General features: G+C 46.8%; 1 protein-coding gene across 3 annotated transcripts; it reads right to left on the reverse strand.

The window, feature by feature from the left end:
* Positions 1-6,986: 6,986 nt before the first annotated feature.
* C25H16orf54 (chromosome 25 C16orf54 homolog) lies at positions 6,987-9,782 on the reverse strand. 3 transcript variants are annotated; one of them, XM_086374979.1, is made up of 2 exons: positions 9,573-9,782; positions 6,987-8,904 (listed from the first exon to the last, which is right to left on the reverse strand). In XM_086374979.1, exon 2 carries the CDS (start codon positions 8,902-8,904, stop codon positions 8,248-8,250), a length of 657 nt encoding a protein of 218 aa, XP_086231105.1. In that variant the 5' UTR covers positions 9,573-9,782; the 3' UTR covers positions 6,987-8,247. The 3 variants fall into 3 exon arrangements, with proteins under 3 accessions (XP_086231105.1, XP_086231104.1, XP_086231106.1); XM_086374978.1 differs by having other exon boundaries at positions 9,520-9,712; XM_086374980.1 differs by lacking the exon at positions 9,573-9,782 and adding an exon at positions 9,124-9,247.
* Between the last annotated feature and the right edge of the window lie 6,123 nt (positions 9,783-15,905).

The raw sequence follows: 15,905 nt of genomic DNA on the forward strand, positions 1-15,905 counted from the left end.
GCTTTTTAGTGAGTCAAGGCCAGAGAAAGCTGAAAGCATTTAAAAACGGCAAGACATTATTAGCAAACCAAACTGTATGTGAAAACAATTCAACTTCGGATCTTTAAAAAATCCCACTGTGCTATTATGTGGTGTGGACACGTATATTAATTTATTGCTAGCCCTTCAAGACAATGCAGTAGGTAAAACTCCATAAATGTTTCAACATCTCCGTACATCGTTCCAATCACTTCCTGAGGAATAGAAAATTTTGGCAGTTATTCAGTAACTGCTTTTAAAAGCTGCTTTCTGAGGCCCTAAGTAACTCAGCTTGTAAAACCAAACTACAAAGATCTGAAGAGAATCTGACCGTGAGGCTCTGAATAATATCTCCATTGATCTCTGTGCACAGTAGATTTACTCCAGGTAACATGGGCTTTATTTCAGGTAGGTAGTGCTTTTTGGATCCCTGGATCTAGTACAGCGCACTCAGGGAATGATCAGAGGCAGAGATCCTTTAATGTACCTCTAGTTTGGTGGGTCACTGGGTAACCTATTTCTTCTTCCAGCTCTTGAGCTAAAATTTTCAAAAGACTTTAGCACTAACAAAGATCTATCTCATAAGTCACTTGCTTCTTAATATTTGGCTGATTATTTAACCAAAAAGAAGATTCTTTTCGAATACTACATCAGTATATAAAGAACAATGCTGAAACTTCCCTGGTGGTCCAGTGGTTAAGAATCCGCCTGCCAATGCAGGGGACACGGGTTTGATCCCTTGTCCGGGAAGATTCCACATGCTGTGGGACAATTAAGCCCGTACTCCACAACCACTGAGCCTGTGCTCTAGAACCCATGCTCTGCAACAAGAGAAACCACTGGAATGAGAAACCTGCACACGGCAATTAGAGAAAGCCCTTGCAGTAACTAAGACCCATCATAGCCAAAAATAAATAAGGAAAGAACAATGTTGATTCCTTAAAGGCTGGATATACAACAATGAGCAAACAGTGAAAAAGCCCTGGTCTCATGGAGTTTATACTCTAATGGGGGGCTCTGTTTATTCTCTGAACTGAACTGAACTGTAATCTCACCAAGAACCACAAATATCTATTTTATTTTTTGCATGATTTGCTTTGTTTTCTCGGAATATTAGGAGCCAGAAGGAGAATTCATTGAGCTTTGGCAGCTTTTTAGGTAAAGGATTGTACTAAAGTTATTTTTGTATTATTGGTATAGTAATTATCCAAATGGATGGAAGATTTCAAGGGCGAGACCAAGTCTTGCATTTTTAAATTCCAATCTAATTCCAAAGGATGACAGGCCCATTGGGGGAAAGGTAGAAGATGCAAAAGAACTGTGTTTGTGGCCTATCTGAGGCAACAGTTCTGTGATGCTCTGGATACAATAATTAAAATAGAACCAAAAAAATCCATAATCTTTTCTGACAGTTCATTTATCTTCTCCTGTCTTTTTCACTTATTACTGCTTTCGAGATGTGGTGAATTTCACCTTGCTGAGTGCCAGATAGTTTTGTAATCTGTAATTATACAGATGAATCTGTATAATTCTTCTGTTGTTTATTCAGTCACTAAGTCATGTCCGACTCTTTGCGATTCCATGAACTGCAATAAACCAGGCTTCCCTGGCCTTTACTACCTCCTTGAATTTGCTCAAACTCATGTCCATTGAGTGATGCCATCTAACCATTTCATCCTCTGTCACCCGCTTCTCCTCTTGCCCTCAGTCTTTCCTAGCATAAAGGTCTTTTCTAATGAGTTGGCTCTTCGCATCAGGTGGCCAAAGTATTGGAGCTTCAGCCTCAGCATCAGTCTTTCCAATGAGTATTTAGAGTTGATTTCCTTTACGATTTGACTGGTTTGATCTCCTTGCAGATCAAGGGACTCTCAAGAGTCTTCTCCAGCACCACAGTTCGAAAGCATCAGTTCTTTGGCACTCAGCCTTCTTTATGGTCTATGGTCTCACATTCCTACATGACTATTGGAAAAACCATAGCTTTGAACTATACAGACCATTGTCAGAAAAGTGATGTCTCTGCTTTTAAAATGCTGTCTAGGTTTGTCACAGCTTTACTTCCAAGGAGAAATCGTCTTTTAATTTCGTGGCTGCGGTCACTGTCCGTAGTGATTTTGGAGCCCAAGAAAATATTGTCATTGTTTCCATTGTTTCCCCATCTATTTGCCATGAAGTGATGGGACTGGATGCCATGATCTTCGTTTTTTGAATGTTGAGTTTTAAGCCAGCATTTTCACTCTCCTCTTTCACCTTCATCAAGAGGCTCTTTAGTTCCTCTTTGCTTTCTGCCATTAAAGTGGTGTCATCTGCATATCTGAGGTCATTGATATTTCTCCAGACAATCTTGATCCCAGTTTGTGAACCATCCAGCCCGGCATTTCGCATGATGTACTTTGCATATAAGTTAAATAAACAGGGTGACCATGTACAGGCTTGACATACTCCTTTCCCAATTTTGAACCAGTTCATTGTTCCATGTCTGGCTTTGTTTCTTCTTGTCCTGCATACAAGTTTCTCGGGAGGCAGGTAAGGTGGTCTGGTATTCCCATCTCTTTAAGAATTTTCCACAGTTTGTTGTGACACAGTCAAAGGCTTTAACATAGTCAATGAAGCAAAAGTAGATGATTTTTAGAATTCCTTTGCTTTTTCTAAGACCCAGCCAGATCTTAGTTGTGGCACACAGAACCTCCCATTTTTGTTGTACTGTGTGGGATCTAGCTCCCCAACCAGGGATCAAACTCAGGCCCTCTGCATTGGGAGCACAGAGTCTTAGCCACTGGACCACCAGGGAAGGCCCTAGGTAAATATTAAATGAATTGATCCTTCATCTCTTAACATTTCTTACATGTTTTCCATTTATTTTCCTCTACATCCTGAGAGATGTTTAAAAACCTTTTCCACCCATACATTCTTTTGATTAATTTTTTCATTTGGGCAATCAAATTTGCAATTTCCAAATTATAATTTATAATTTTCAATTACAAGAGACATTGTGACGCACTGTCTTCCTAGAAGCGTCTGCTGGTTTCATGGTGTATTATCTTATTTGTTTCTGAAACAATTTACATCAGATTGGGACTTGAACCCAGCAAAAACCCAGTTTGGAACTTAAATCCACAATTTTTTAATTAGAATCACACACCCGATGTCTGGGACTTACTTTTGTGTCTCAGTGCAGAAGGAATTCAGCAAGAGGCAAAGTGATAGCAAGAAGCAGATTTATTAATATAAAGCGGTTTTAAGAGATGCAAGTAGGCAAGTGAGGAAGCTCTGCCCCTAGGATTGAGTGGGAGACAATTTACAATGAAAAAAAGGGGAGGGGAGAAGACCGCCTTCTTCAGGTAGACGGAGATACCGATGTAAGGCATACGTCATTAGGTCCTGGTTTTTATTAGGAAGGAAAGTGTCTGACCCTATGAGGTCAAACTAGGATCATCTTGTTAGTAGAAAGAATGGTGACATTTCTTCCAATTAGTGGCCTGGGGCATAAAATGCGGGTTTGTTTATGGTTTTATAATTAAGCAAGCTTGCGTCATTGAATAATGTTCCAATAGCTTTCTTGCTGCTGCTAAGTCTCTTCAGTCGTGTTTGACTCTGTGCAACCCCGTAGACGGCAGCCCACTGGGCTCCTCTGTCTGAGATTCTCCAGGCAAGAATACTGGACTGGGTTGCCATTTCCTTCCCCCAGTAGCTTTCTTGAGCTATCATTAACTTACAATGCCCTCCCAAACTTTCCTAGGTTTCCTCCTCTATCTATAGTCCCTACTGGGACTTCTACAACTACTTGTTTAACTATCCAATTCTATCCCTATCATTTCCTCCAGGGTTGGTTGTTTTATCTCTTCATCTTAATCCTTTCTTGGTGCCCCTGAAAATCAGTCAGAGGAGGCACGCATGGTTCTACCTGGTGGCTGAGCGGGTCTAGTTCCCCAGTGGGCCTTTCCCTGACAGTCTGCAAGCTCTGTGTGCAGGTGCGTTAACTGATTAAAATGTGTCACTTAGACCTGAGAGGTTGGTTCCCCTCCCCACCCCACCCCAGGTGACATTTGGCAATGCCTGCAGACATCTCCTCACAACTAGAGATGCTGCAAAATATTCCACAGTGTACAGGAACATGAAACGTTATCTGACCCAGGGACTTCCCTGGTGGTCCAATGGCTAAGACTCCTCGCTCCCAGTGCAGTGGACTCGCCTTCAATCCCTGGTCCGGCAACTAGATCCCCCATGACATGTGGTGTGGCCAAAAAAACAGTTAGGGAATCAAAATATCTAAGATGCTCACAGGAGACTGATTACATATGCAGGTCTTGGTTTTGGGGAAAGCAGTTTCTGGAGAATGCTGGAAGTGTATAGAAGCCTGCAGCAGGTTGCAGAGTGATGGGGAGAGGAGCAAATGTAGCCAGCTAGGACAGATGGGTCCTTCCATAAGTTTAGCTGCGAAGGTTTGACCTTGATTACAGAGGAAATCGTCTGTTTTTGGTGATATTGTGAATGGTATTAATCTGACAAGCACATGCCTGCTGTGAAACATCTAGAAATGCTGCATAAAATCAAGCAAACATCCTTTACAAAGCACAGCTGAGTTTCAAGAAACTAAGGGGAACCCCCAGAGCCACACACAAAGAGGAAATCGAAAACCAGAGCTGGGGGAACTCATGGACAGTTGCAGATATTGGCAAAAAGAAGGAGTTTGGGGTTTACCTCCACCTATATTTTGGAGAAGATTTACCTGGGGCACTGAAAACTGAGACCCTAATATTCAGCTCAGTCCCTTAAAGGGTGACACTCTCAGTGAAAATGCAGACTAGAAAAAAAAAAGCAAAACACCCTTCTATCAGCCCAGGGAACACACAAGAAACTGGTGGGTCACACCCTGAGAACTGGTGGCAATGGAAAGGCTCCCTGAGAGTTCATAAGCAAAGGTGTGCCTACATTAAATCTGGGGTTCAAATTTATACGATTTGTATAGTCTCGGAAGCCCAAATAAAAATGAACAAATAATGTGGCCCAGGCTTGGTGACTCCCCTGAAGCATCCTTGGCTGGAACAAACAGAGAAGCTCTCTAAAGAAGCACCCTGGAGCTGGTCACATGGGATTTCCACGGATAAGGCCCTGCTGAAGCTGAGTTCATAGCCCCAACTTAGAAAACATAAGAGGAAGCCAGCTGTTACAAATGAGAGTGAGCAGACACTCTAGAACTTGACTCAAGACTACAGAGTTGTTAGGTAAAGGACCACTCAGGAAGTACACTTTATTTTTATGGTTTTGTTTATTTGTTTTTAATTGTTGGCCACATAGCATGTGGGATCTTAGTTCCCTGACTAGGAATCAAACCCGCATCCCTTGCACTAGAAGCACAGAGTCTTAACCACTGGACCACCAGGGAAGTCCTGAAGAAGTACATTTTAAATGCTGAAAGGTGTAAAGGAAGGACTCAACATGAGAAAGTAACAAGACAGTGTTAAAAATGAAGAGAGGTTCAAAATAAAGAGGAGAAAGGAGGACTTCCCTGGTGGTCCAGTGGTTAAGACTTCAGGTTTCCAAGGCAGGGTACGTGAGTTTTATCCCTAGTCGGGGAACAAGGATCCCATGTGCCATGGAGCGCAGCCAAAAAAAAAAAAGGAAAAAGAGAAAGAGTAAAATGAATGCATCTATTAATCCATCTATCTATACAGTCATTCCCATTTCCCTTTCTTTGGGCTTCTGCTATATTTTAGATCCTGCTCTGGGTCTGGGGACATAAAGGAGATTTTGGGGACAGCAAGTTGGACTCTGCCTCAGGGAGATGCCATTCATCCACAAGTGAGTGTATGAGTCCATTTTTCATTATATTGTATCTTTAGATGTCACAGCTAGGAGAGCTCCAAAAGAGCATTGGTTTAACTTACAATTCTCTCTGTGTCACAAGAAAGAATGTGAGGCCCAGTAATACAAAAATTACTTTTCTCCAAGTGAGCAGGTGATAGAGCAGATCGGAGCACTGGGGCCTTGTCCCTCGGCTGAGCCCTTGGTGCACAGGCATCTAAGCTCTGAGCTTTCGGTTCCCTGGGGGACCATTCACACCTCGTGGGTGGAGTCTCCACAACACAGTCTGGTTAGCTGATGGTGACAAGAAGTGACACTGTTAGCCAATCGTGAGTGACAGAGATGGGACTGATCTTGTATCACTCGTGTCTTCCGGTCTTATCTCACCTCCCTCCACCCCCACGCCTGCTACTAAAGAGACTGAGAGCTCCCTGAGGGCGGGGTCCAGTCTGATTCCTCCACCCCCTGGGCCAGGCTGGGAGGAACACAGACAGGATGAGTGTTAGGTGGGAGGGGAGGAGGGGGTGTTGATTCCCTGATTGCTCCTCCAACTTCTGGCATCCAAGCAGTGAGAAGGGAGGCTCCCCAGCCCTCCAGGCAGGAAGAGCAGAGTGTTGGCCTCTACCCCCCAGCATTTCCTGGGTGCGGATGAACTTGGGGGAGGGACTCCTGGCCGGCCTTTAGTCGCACAGGATGGCTGCTCCTGGGGCAGGGCTGTCGTCTGGAGGCAGGTCTCAGGATGGCCCTAGACTGTCTGCTACTTTTCTAACACTGCTGACGGCTTCCCTGGTGGCTCAGCAGTAAAGAACCCACCTGCCAAAGCAGGATTGATCCCTGGGTCGATCTGTGGGTTGGGAAGATACCCCTGGAGAAGAAAACGGCAAGAGTTTTCCAATACTCTTACCTGGGAAATCCCACGGGCAGAGGAGCCTGGCGGGCTACAGTCCATGGAGTGGCAAAGAGTCGGACAGGATTTATCAACTCAACAACACTGTTGATCCTTTTAACAAAGAAAGGGCAAATCTCTAGGTCAATGCCTCCAGCAGGAAATCAAGTCTACTTAGAACTTGATATCTTTGTTTACATTGTATTTATTTCCATGTTTAACCTTCTATTTCTGGCCAGTGGTACTTGGTTTTCCATTTACAGAAATGATACACAACAGATTCCTTGTAAAATAAATTTATTAAGCAAACAGTAAGCCATGTGTAAAGAAAAATATAAAGTACAGGTGGTCGACTGATATGGCAGAAATCCTAACATTCAGGACTGAGGTTTGAGATGTCAGATCCCAGGGAATGGAAATTCCTTAGCCTGCCCCCACCCCACCCCCAACTCCTGGCCCCATGCCCAAAGGGGAGGTCAACTGATACAGATATGGGGGCTCCATTTTTGTGGGGTGGAGCATTATAAGTAAGCCCGTCTTGGGGCAGCTCTGGCTAGCAAGCTGGGAGGGAAGATGGCCAGGGACGCTGTTTTAGCAGCTGCCTTGTTCCAGGAAGCGTTCCTTCTGCATTGGACCAAACTCAGCTCTCCTTGGATTGGGAGGGATAAGATCCAGAGGGCTAAGATGAGACGCCTCAAGAGGACTTGCTGCCTGCTGGCCTTTTTCAGACTGCAGATCCCACTGCAGGCAAGAGAGGGCCTCCTGTCACCAGCTGGGGGCCAAAGCCACAGTTTGTATCTAATAAGATGCTCTGTTGGATGTTGATCTCTCTGTATGTGTTGCTCTGGTGGGATGATGGGGGCCTGGGAAGCTGAATTCCTGTCTCTCCTGCTAGTGGCTGGCACTTGTCATCACCACAGTCTGTTCTTCAGCATCTATGGCACCCTTCACTCCAGGGTCAGCAGAAGAAGGGTGGATGCCGCTGTGTTGACGCTATTTCCTTCCTGTCTGGTACCTTGAGTTCTTAATCCAAAGTGTGATCTTGGCAGCTTCTGATGCAGTGTTAGCCACTCAGTTGTATCAGACCCTTGGCAACCACATGGACTGTAGCCCGCCAGGCTCCTCTGTCCATGGGATTTCCCAGGCAAGAATGCTGGAGTGGGTTGTCATTTCTTTCTGCAGGGGTTCTTTCCGACCCAGGGATCGAACCTGGGTCTCCCACATCACAGGCAGATTCTTTACTGCCTGAGTCACCAGAGACAGCTCCAAATCCAGTTCTCTGCGCCACAGCCCCCAGCAGCTAAGCAAAGACACCACTGAGTTCCTGCGGAAGCACAGGCTCTGTCCACATCCAGGCCTTCCAGGCCCAGATCCAGGGGAACCGAAATCCACAAGTAAAAGGCCTGGGATGGGCATTCCTCTAAGGGGACCTCAGGTGTCAGCTCAAGGTCTTGGGAGCCTCAGGATCTTAAGATCCCTCTGAGGTTGGGCCTCTCCCCAGGGTCTCTGGAAGGCCAATCCTCCAGGCAGGCCCTGGGGATTCATAAACCCACGCTGCTTCGGCCTTCACGCCTCCAGAATGCTGAGATCTGCTCCAGGGTGACCCGAGGCTGCAGGCCCCACTCAAGATCAGGGCTTCCTGGCCGCACCCTCCGAGCCTGGGGGCTCCCAGGATATGCATTGGCTTCTGGCCTCTGTTCAGGCTCAGCCCAGCTCACCAGGCCTGGGGCCTGGGGCCTCTCCTCCCAGACCTGGGGCCCCCAGAAGGTGCTCCGGGTTCGGGCATTGGGTGGGGTCTGGGGGACCAGGCTGCTGGGAGGGGAGTGTGGGGGTGAGGGGGCGGGTGGGGCTGTCGCTCGTGCCTCCAAGGTGCCCCCCTGGGCGGGCGGGTCTGGGGCACAGTCCGTCAGCAGGGGGACCTCTGAGCCATACCAGTCCTCAGAGCGCTCTCGGGGCGTGCCTATGGGCTCGATCCATAGCTCTCCTCCGGGGCGCCACACGAGGGTGGGTGCGCGGATGCTGGGGTCCGGCTGGAGGGAGCGGCGAAACAGGCGTTCGGCCAACACAGCTGTGGCCAGGAGGAAGACAGCGGCCAGAGTGGCTAGGGCCAACATGATGGGGATGCAGGGTCCGCAGGGCAGCGGGGCCCATGAGGAGGCCTCCGTCTGCACTGAGGGCGGCTGTGGGGTTGGAGGCATCTGAGGAGAAAGCAGTCAGGAGAGGAAGTGCCTGAGACAAGGTTGATACCACCAGGAGAGACAGAGGGGGGCCGCAGGTGTGTGAACACGGGGAGGAGAGAGACAGAGGGGAGCCGGGCTCCCAGACATCTGGGCGAGAAACAGACCCACGCAGACAGAGGAGCCCGGAGACCCAGAAAGGGTGGGAAGGAGCCAGACGGCCAGAGGGTCAGGGCCCACCTGGGTCTATAGCTAGGCCCTCCCGCTCAGAATCCCCAGGCCCTTCCTGGAAGCTGTATTTTCCTCCCAGACTTCAGGGTGCCTCAGATCAAACTCAAAGGGCCCTGAGGGCTCCTCTCCTCCCGTCTCAGCCCCGCTTGGGTCTTGCCTGGAAGAGGAAGTGCCGGGTGAGGAAGTGAGACCTATCCCAGCCCTGCCCCTGTGTGTGGGCCCAGCTCCGGCACCCTGGGTGCTCCTTGGCCTTCACAACCCTCCTTGGAGCTGGTCTTGCTCTTTGCAGGCTCCCCTGGGTTTGCTGTTGTGCCAGGTCTCAGGTGCCACCTCTACCCCCGTCCCCACCTCTCTGGCTTTGCCCAGTCTTGCCCGACCCCGTTTCCCTTGTTTGTCTCTGCTCACCTCCTGGCGGTCCCCCTGGTCCCCCATCTTCAGGGGCCTCCTATGCTCCTCACCTCAGGCGGTGGGTCCTGGGCTCCTGATTCTCCGTCGGAGCCGCTCTTCCCTGTGTGAGCAGAGGGTGCTGGACAGTTGCCTCACATGAGGGCGGAAGGGAGGGCACCACCTGTTGCTGGGCAACTGTGCCCTGGATCCCCCAGCCCCTGCGGAGCGTTTCCCAGGCAACCTGCTGGGGGGATGTGGTCACTGCGGCGGGGAGGCGTTTCCTGGCAAGGGGTGGGGCCGGAATGGGCAATAGCTCTGCCGAACTCGGTGTCACCCCATAGCCAGCCCCCAGACCTCAGAACACATACTCGGAAGCCAAGAAAGAGAGACAGAGCCCATCCCAACCACCAAGGTGGCCCCCTCTACTTGCTCCCAGGTGGCTGCTGTGGCCCTGCCCTGCCCTGCCCACTGGGCCCTCCCCCAATCCCGCTCTTGCTATCTGCCCCCACCCCCTCCTGCTTGCCCTACCTTCTCCGTGTTTTTCATGGACATATATCTCCTTTTCTTCAGACCATGTAGCCCCAGTTTCAGTTGGAAAATAGCTATGAGGTGAGACTCAGGTAGCAAAAATGGCAGGCTTCTGGGAAAGATCCAGGTTAAAAAATGTGCTTAGGCCTGTCTCCAAGATCACTGTGGATGGTGACTGCAGCCATGAAAATAAAAGATGCTTGCTCCTATGACAAACCTCAACAGCATACTAAAAAGCAGAGAAGTCATTTTGCTGACAAATGTCTGTATACTCAAATGTCTGTATACTGTTTTTCCAGTAGTCATGTAGGGATGTGAGACCATAGACCATAAAGAAGGCTGAACACCAAAGAATTGATACTTTCGAACTGTGGTGCTGGAGAGGACTCTTGAGAGTCCCTTGGACTGCAAGGAGATTAAACCAGTTAAATCCTAAAGGAAATCAGCCCTGAATATTCACTGAAGGACCGATGCTGAGGCTGAAGCTCCAGTATTTTGGCCACCTGATGGGAAGAGCTGACTCATTGGAAAGACCCTGATGCTGGGAAAGATTGAGCGCAGGAGGAGAAGTGGGTGACAGAGGATGAGATGGTTGGGTGGCATCTCCAATTTAATGGACATGAGTTTGAGCAAATTCCAGGAGATTGTGAAGGACATGGAAGCCTGGCGTGCTGCAGTCTATGGGGTCACAAAGAGTCGAACACGACTGAGCAACTGAGCAACAACCACCAAGACAGTGAACATTTGCCATCTCGGCTCCTTTCCCTTAGCACTGAGGGTCAAGGAGAGCATCATCAGTTCCTGGACTTTGAGCCTTTCACAGATCGTCTAGGTCGACTCCCTCAATGACAGAGGACAGATAAGCCCTAAACAAGTTACATGTTGTGCCCTAAGTCTTACGCCTCATGTCCATCGGAGGACGGGGGGATTATAGATATAAATCCCTTCTCTGGCATACAAACTGTATACAGCACAACACTTCCTAGGAATACATATTTCATTTTGCAAAATAACAGCCATTTAAGGTGAAGGGCTGCCCAAAATCTGTTGAAATGTTAGTGTATTACAAAGGATGGTCACAAAGGCAGCCTGACTCAGACTTCTTTGTCCTCGTGGTTTTGAGGGAAGGGCCAGAAGGAGTACAAAATGTGGCAGGGATGAGAGTAGGAGGAAAGAGAGTCCCAAGGCTCTGTGTCTTATGACCTGTGTGAAACCCAATGAGATTAGAATTGGATGAGACTATAAACCTTAAAATAAAACCTGAACTTAATGCCACTGAATTGGATATGTACAAATGATTAAGATGGTAAATTTTATGTTACATGTATTCATGGCATTAAAAAGGTTTTCTTTTTAAAATATATTCCAAGTAAATAAAAGCTGAAAATTGTTTTATCTGTTTTCTTGTAAATAATCTGTGTTTAAAAAAAAAGCACTTTGTTGTTTAATCGTTGTGTTGGACTCTTTGTGACTCCATGGACTGTAGCCCACCAGGCTCCTCTGTCCATGGAATTCTCCAGGCAAGAGTACTAGAGTGAGGTGCCATTTCCTCCTCCAGGGGCTCTTCCCAGACCCAGGGACTGAACCTTCAGCTCCTGCTTGGCGGGCGGATTGTTTACCACTGAGCCACCTGGGAAGCCCACTCGAAGAGTAAACATTATTAAAAACCAGAAAAAACAGGTATGTTTTTGTTTGTTTGTTTGTTCTCAGGGTATCAAACTGGCTGTTTTGATTCTTAACTGTTTTTCATCACTTACAGAAAGGCTTAACTTTCTTTTAACTGGTTCCTCAAGAAATTAAATATAGAATTACCGTATGTCCAGCAATGTTATATCTACGTATGTGCACAAGAATTGAAAGCGGGGGCTTCCCTGGTGGCCTGGTGGCTAAGATTCTTTGTTCCCAATGCAGGGGGCCCAGGTTCAATCCCTGGTCAGGGAACTAGATCTCACATGCCACAACTAAGACCTGGGACAGCCAAATAAATAAGTATTTTAACAAATAATAGTAAATTTTAAAAAAAGAATTAAAAGCAGAAACTCAAACACATTTTCACACTAATGCTTATAGCAGCATTATTCACAATAGCTAAAAGAAATAACTCAAATGAATTCACATGTCTATTGATGGATGAATGGATAAACAAAATGTTTATATTAAAAATATTGTTTATATTATATGTAACATTATTTAGGCCTAAAATAGAAGGAGGATCTTTTGAAACATACTACGTCATGGATGAACCTTGAAAACATCATGCCGAGTGAAATAAGCCAGACACGAAAGGACAAACACTATATGATTCCACTCATGTGAGGCCCTTAGGGTAGTCAAACTTTGATAGACAGAAAGAGCCCTGGTGGTTGCCAGGGGCTGGGAGGAGGGGGAATGAAGAGTTTGTGTTTAATGGGTCTAGAATTTCAGTTTGAGGAGATGAAAAAGTTCTGCAGGTTGAGGATGGTGATGTTTGCACAGCAATACGGTTGTCCTTGATGCTACTGCAGTGTAGACTTAAAAGCTGTTAAAATGGGGATTCCCCTGCGGTCCAGTGGTTAGGAGTTGGTGCTTGCACTACAGGTGGCACAGGTTTGATCCCTGGCCAGGAAACTAAGATCCCTCGTAAACTGTGCCATTGGGCAAATAAATACATAAAGTTTCCAGCCACTGATATTAAAACAACAAAAAAAAAGGGACTTCCCTAGTGGTCCGGTAGCTCAGACTCTGTGCTCCCAATGCAGGAAGCCCCAACTCAATCCCTGGTCAGGGAACTAGCTCCTGCATGCCGCAATGAAGATAGAAGATTCTGCATGCTATGACCTGTTAAATAAGTATTTAACAAAACACAAAAACAGTTCTCTGCAGCCCTAAGCAGAAGCCCCATCTGGAGGTAACTGGACCTGATGGATCTTGAAGGAGCAATCAGTTGAGCTGAGTATGTGTGGGGCTCCTGCCCATGTGGTGGCTTTTGTGGGCCCTATTTTTCTGCCATGGTGCCCCTAAGAAAGTCAATGAGGTATATTCCAGTCTGCGGCTTTCAGTGGTCAATACCTGAACCTACATCTTCTGATGCATTGCAGCCCACCAGATGTTTCCAGGAGAAGGGAGGGCTGAAGAGGCTCCCACAACTTTCCCCAACTCCTATGTGTACTGAGCCTGATCATACTTAGCCTTATTCTGGTGAAAGTGGACTCTCTTAAGAAAACATCAAACTTCATGTCCTTTACAACATACCTGGCCATCACTGCCCCATTCATCAGAAAGGAATACTAACTCTATGGGTCATTAGTCACCTGAGATCCAACTGGAGGACTCACTTGTATCCTGGTTCTAGAAAACTCCTCCATCCAAGTTCATCCTTCCTCCAGCTCTCCCATCCTGATGCCAAGGAGTAGCAAATGGCTCTTGGATACATCACTTCACTGCTCACAGCTGCACTGTCTCCATAAAGCAGCACTGGGTGGTCAAAGCTTATTTATTTATCATTGTTTCTATTGAGCTATACAATTCACATATGGTAAATTTCACCCTTTTCAAGCATACAATTCAGTGGTGTGTAGGGTATTCACAAAATTGTGCAATCACCGCCATCTAATTTCAGAACATTTCATCACCCCAGGAGGAAACCCTCTACCCACTCCCCATCGCCTCCTCCCCTCAGTCTCTGGCAATCACTATCTGCTTTCTCTCTGTATGAATTTGTCTGTTGTGAATATTTCATATAAATGCAGTCATACAATTTGTGGCCTTTTGTGTCTTACCTCTTTCATATCACATACTGTTTTCAAGGTTTGTCCATCCTATTGCATGAAGCAATGCTTCCTTCCTTTTTTATAGCTGAATAAATAATATTCCAGCATAGAATATTTAGGTTTTTTTTCCCCTCTATCTGAAAGTAGAGCATTCCTATGAAGCATTTCGTAAACTGAAATGGCATAAAATAAGGAAGTCATTATCTTAGGATGTATCTTACTGATGGATGCAAAAAATAAACAGAGAGAAAGCACAGATGCTCACACACAAGCATTGAAGACTATGGTGACTGAACGCTGAGTGTAGTTTCCGGGAAGGAGCTTGACTGTGCCACTTCCAGGCGTGGGGTAAGCGCTGCCTCTATAACCACTCGCTACAAAAGAGACACAGTATTACTCTCACCTTTTACTGTAAAAGCGAAAATCCTCTTCAGATTTCTTCAGGCTAGTGAAAACAGGTACTAACGTAGGTCTTTCATAAAAGCGAAGTGGCATAAAGCGAACTTTCAAGAAACGTGGGGGATAGCTGTACCACTCTTTGTTCATCCTTTCCTGGGAGGGTTGTTTCCACTCTGGCTATTACAAGTAGAGCTGCTAGAAACATTCAGGTCCAGGTTTTTGTGTGGACATATGTTTCAGTTTCTCTTCTGTATATACCTAGGAGTAGAATTTCTCAGTCCTGTGGTAACTTTTTGAGGAACTGTGGGTGGCCAAATTTACAACTGCTGAGTTCATCCACTTCTCCTCTTCATAACTCATGTTCCTCCGGCAATGTCAACTCCACACCTTCCCCGTCCACGTTGCGGAGGACCTCAGTGAACCTGGCTCCTGGGCGATATGTGGAGGCCACCAGCCTCAGGCTAGAAGAGCATCATGAGCAGGCACTGGGGAGGACAACCGCACTCTCGTTCTGCTGAGCTTATGTCACCCATCCTGGCTGAAACCCAAAGACTCCTTCTTAAATAATGTTACTGCAATCAGAGTTCTGGGTTTCAGCTTCAAGCGGCCTTCATTGGCAAGTGGGTTCTTTACCACCGAACCACCAGGGAATTACCCGAGCTTCCCATCTTAACTGGAGAAGGAAATGGCAAACCACTCCAGTATTCTTGCCCTGAAAATCCCATGAACAGAGGATAGTCCATGGGATCATAAGAGTCAGACACGACTTAGAGACTAAACCACCACCACCCATCTTAATAATTCTGATCAGATCAGATCAGATCAGATCGTGTCCGACTCTTTGCGACCCCATGAATCGCAGCACTCCAGGCCTTCCTGTCCATCACCAACTCCCGGAGTTCACTCAGACTCACGTCCATCGAGTCAGTGATGCCATCCAGCCATCTCTCCTCTGTCATCCCCTTCTCCTCCTGCCCCCAATCCCTCCCAGCATCAGATTCTTTTCCAATGAGTCAACTCTTCGCATGAGGTGGCCAAAGGACTGGAGTTTCAGCTTCAGCATCATTCCTTCCAAAGAAATCCCAGGGCTGATCTCCTTCAGAATGGACTGGTTGGATCTCCTTGCAGTCCAAGGGACTCTCAAGAGTCTTCTCCAACACCACAGTTCAAAAGCATCAATTCTTTGGCGCTCAGCCTTCTTCACAGTCCAACTCTCACATCCATACATGACCACAGGAAAAACCATAGCCTTTACTAGACGAACCTGTGTTGGCAAATAATTCTGAGGGACTTGGCAATCTTCTTCATTTGTGTCTGAATTTTCATTTTTCACAAATCCTCAACTTGAAGGGCTGTTGCGGTGATAATACTAGATACTTCACATAAAGAGTTGCATTCAGCACTTTCTTCTCATCTTATCTTTCAAGACCATGAAGAATCTGCCTCTTCACATTAGGGACCACCTTAAATCTTGTTACCATTAAGGATTGCTCTACACTGACCATCAGATTCCCCAAGCTCTGAGCTTCCCCTTTCTCTCGCTCCACCCTCTGGTCCAGCTTATTGACATTTCTATTTCCTGGTGCCCACATCCAGAAATCCATCACTGAGTACCCACCCTCCCTGACCTCACTCTGCTTCCTCTATAAACTTGACATCATTGTGAATTGCTTCAACCCCTCTCCTTCCAGCCCTTACCAGCCTTTCCCCTTGAACTAATACAACCAC

Source organism: Bos grunniens, chromosome 25 (assembly GCF_055505025.1).
Source record: "Bos grunniens cultivar Pamir isolate PY7600 chromosome 25, Bosgru_T2T1.0, whole genome shotgun sequence".
In the NCBI taxonomy this organism is placed as follows: domain Eukaryota; kingdom Metazoa; phylum Chordata; class Mammalia; order Artiodactyla; family Bovidae; genus Bos; species Bos grunniens.

What these genes read in the sequence shown, in the direction of transcription:
- C25H16orf54 (XM_086374978.1), bottom strand. Translation starts at nt 9,546, where the DNA reads ATGGGGGACCAGGGGGACCGCCAGGAG. An exon ending in ACCAGGGGGACCGCCAGGAG is followed by an intron (nt 8,905 to 9,519) that starts GTGAGCAGAGAC and finishes CTTTCTCCTCAG; the next exon opens with ATGCCTCCAACCCCACAGCC.